Source organism: Diachasma alloeum, unplaced genomic scaffold (genome assembly GCF_001412515.2).
Source record: "Diachasma alloeum isolate Michigan unplaced genomic scaffold, Dall2.0 Dall_scaffold_01773, whole genome shotgun sequence".
NCBI lineage: Eukaryota > Metazoa > Arthropoda > Insecta > Hymenoptera > Braconidae > Diachasma > Diachasma alloeum.
In genome coordinates this window covers 2,751-6,331 of record NW_021681856.1, presented here as the reverse complement: position 1 = coordinate 6,331, position 3,581 = coordinate 2,751, and the positions used below count along the sequence as shown (strand labels likewise).

The following is a 3,581-nucleotide window of genomic DNA, read 5'->3' as shown; positions in this document are numbered from 1 at the left end:
CATGGAGCAAGATGATGCTGAATTCAGAACTCCTGGCAACATCAACATAGAATATCGTACCATGAGTAACAGTCCTGCTGAGAACCTTCAGCCATCAGTAAGGTTAGATAAACAAATGGAATTGCCAGAGGATCTTTCAACTGTACCATCAAAAACCATTAAGTCAATGTGTAGCATTGAATGTCAAACAGATATTCAGGATATCGAAAATGAACTGTGGTTCAGTTATTTTCTGCGTACTTTACGCTCAAAAGAGGGCTGTAATACAGCAGAAATTCAAGTAAATCTCCAACATATCACTCCAGAGAAACCTTCTCTTCCTGATAGGCAAAAGGAAACGAAAGAAGTCGTGTGTGGTGCTTTATAGTCTGATGCTCCAATGTGCAGAGGCTTCCATGGTTATCAGTCAATTACTTCTGAAGAAGTTCATGATTTATGTGGTATAAGCTTGACGGTTTTTAAATTATTACTGAATTTGCTGCCTGACCTCAGAAGCAGAAGTTTATCCAAACAAAATAAGCTGATGTTATTTCTACTCAAATAAAAACTCGGATTATCGTTCACATGTCTTGGGGTGTTCTTTAATGTACATCGAACAACAACGTCACGGATATTTGACGTCGTTTTGCAATGCTTACCAGTGGCATTATCCTCGTACGTTTATTGGCCTAAGAAAGAAGTGGTCCAGTATAATGTACCAGAAACTTTCGAGGAAAGGATTGGGAATTACCGAGTAATTATCGATTGCACTGAATTCAAAACAGAAACGGCTCATGGTGTGAATGCTCGAGTATTAACGTGGTCTGAATATAAGCATGCTCATACCTTCAAAATGTTACTGGGATGTACACCGAACGGATTCATTAGTTTTAGATCACAATGTTATGGGGGTCGGTCGAGCGATTGTTTCATCACAAATGATTGTGGATTTTTAAATCTACTGGAGCCCAATGACCTTGTCCTGGCAGACAAAGGATTGCCACATATACAAACTGATATTGAGAACAAGAAAGCAATTTCTGTGATGCCACCGTTCCTGACAGAAGAACACTTTTCACCAGAACAAGTCGAGGAAACTTATAAAATCGCGGCTGTTCGTATTCACATTGAAAGATGCATTCAGCGAATTAAACTGTTTTCGATTCTGCGTTTGATACCATCTAAATTATTTCCTCATATCGATGACATACTCACCGTGGTGTGTGCCCTTGTGAATCTTGGGCCACCGTTAATGAATTCAGAAAAACATTAATATAAAAAAATTAGGATTTTTAAGAAACAACAAATTGTACAAAATTTTCGCATTTTATTTTTAAAAGATATCTGTAACATTTCTTTTTACTGCGAAACATGATATATCTCAGTGATATAATCTAAAATAAGTATTTAATTTTTTTCATGACTATTATTATAATTAGTTTGACACTAAATTGAACTATTTCATAAGCTGCATAATACTTTATCTTTGGAATGAGGCAAACGAAAAAGTCTTGTATCGTCGACTATCCATTGCAGAATAAATAAACCTATTAATTTATAAACATGTAACGAAACTTCTACTCATTTTTAAAATCCATAACTGTCCTTTAAGTCATTTTATCATATTTTATATGAGTTTGGTAACAATATTATTATTGAAAGTGAATGAACAGTTTATAAAACTTCGACATCTTAATAACAAAAACCAACAATTATGCAATAGACCAACTCTTACTACCAGTACGCCTAACACACATAATTGATGAGTTCAACTTATCCAATACTCTTTGCAAGTAACTTTGGCAAATAGTAAGTGAAATAAAAATGTTCCAACTTCCGGATCAACTCTTTTAAGAACATTTCATTCCTGAAAATGGTAACGCTCACACTCCCTTTTGGAGAATAAACAAACAGCTCACAAATTTTCAAGTTTGTCACATACAGTGAAGCCTGTATCTGCGTATAATACTGGTGACTTGCTTTTAAACATAAACCTCCATTCTCATCTCTCAACAAATAAGGAACATTTATCTGTCCAGCTTTAACATCAACAATAGGGCTTTCCTTGCACGTATACGGGCATTTAATCTCCATCAGTTGTATTTCAGTGGAATTAAGATTGGTTAGTATACCATCAGGGGAGCAACAAAGCTATGATTGAGATTTCTTTATAATTAAACCAACAGGCAGGAGTTTCCCCTGATCTCCAAGAATTTTTCTAACCCACGAAGCTGCTTCCTTCTCAGTTTTAAGACCGTATTTCGTAGCTTCTGATTCAAATTTTCGATTTTCAATGAATCGAGTCGCCAACCCTTTAAAATCTTTCTTTTTGGTGAAAATGGGATGAGCTTTAGTTGCTGAAATCCTGCATTTACGTTGTTCGAACCATTCTCGTGAGGCAGATTGATCTACAGTTCGGATAGCAATTTTTATCAAATCATCATCTTCATTTATAAACACATTTCTCTCATAAAATGTCCTTTCCTCGTGTATCATCCCACTATCATACTTCTCACTGGTGTAATCCTCACTGGAACGTTGGTTGAGCAGAATATCAGACGCCACAGAAGGAGCTTGACGACATCTGGGCTGCCTTGGATAAAGACTCGCGACTGTACATCCTTTTTTGTATTTTTCTCTTGCTGATGGAATGCCCCAACGTTGAAGACTATCAGTCTTCGTGGCTGAACTGTGATTAGAATTGACGTAATAAATCGTTGCTGCTAGGTGTTTGCACCCACCACCTAGACCTGCAGGACACGAACATACAGCAGACGTGACATTTCGTACACTGTCCAACTGAAATAACAAGGAGGGGAAAACTTTAATTAACTCGTTTGATTTTCTAATGAAATTAAAATAATTACCTGCAACTTGACATCATATTGAGACTTTTTCACAGAGGTTTGAGGGATCACTTTGGCAGTTATAGCCGATACAGTGGAGCCTAGTACTCTTTTTTGGACTTCAATTACATGAGACAGATGACCACCTTCGACGAGATTTTTTCCGTTGGCCTTCGCACTATTCGTCAAGAAATTCTCGTGAATATCGACAAATCCAAATTTTATTATTTTATCCATTTTTTTAAATTTTTCACGAATCTTCCGGCCTGTCAAAGGGTAAATTTCACCGCGATGTTACTCGAAAATGCCAGCAGGGGCAGACCGATCGCCGTCAAACTACCATACCTACAGGTAACGCACGGAGCGTATATGAATACAATTTTATTTCATAAGCCTTCGAAGGGATAACCAACTAAGAGAGCGCCACCTTGAACAAGTGGTATTCCGTTATTTCTCACAATTTATTATTCCATTACTGAATACAATATTTTCTTGCTTTTCAACTTCATTAGCGAATAATTTATTGAATCGTAATATATATCGTATTATTATTTATTTGAATGTATCCACATTCGTTTCATTGGGTCCAGCGTTTAGTAAAACTCGGGAGAAGTTTCGGCGAGCCATTCTCACGTGCAGAGATAATAGGGGAGATTGCTCAGGCTTATGGGAACTGTTCGATCAGAGTTTCATAGCGGTGGCACGCATGAACTAATCGAGAGGCCGTCTCTGTGGGTAAAGAAATTTTCATCTATT

The 3,581-nt window shown here is 37.0% G+C and overlaps 1 protein-coding gene across 1 annotated transcript; it reads right to left on the bottom strand.

Annotated features, from left to right (window-relative positions):
* Nucleotides 1–1,286: 1,286 nt before the first annotated feature.
* On the bottom strand, nucleotides 1,287–3,452 carry LOC107046728. Its single transcript, XM_015269419.1, has 2 exons — nucleotides 2,847–3,452; nucleotides 1,287–2,778 (listed from the first exon to the last, which is right to left on the bottom strand). The coding sequence occupies exons 1-2, from the start codon at nucleotides 3,060–3,062 to the stop codon at nucleotides 2,131–2,133; spliced, it is 864 nt and encodes a 287-aa protein (XP_015124905.1). The 5' UTR covers nucleotides 3,063–3,452; the 3' UTR covers nucleotides 1,287–2,130.
* Nucleotides 3,453–3,581: the final 129 nt, after the last annotated feature.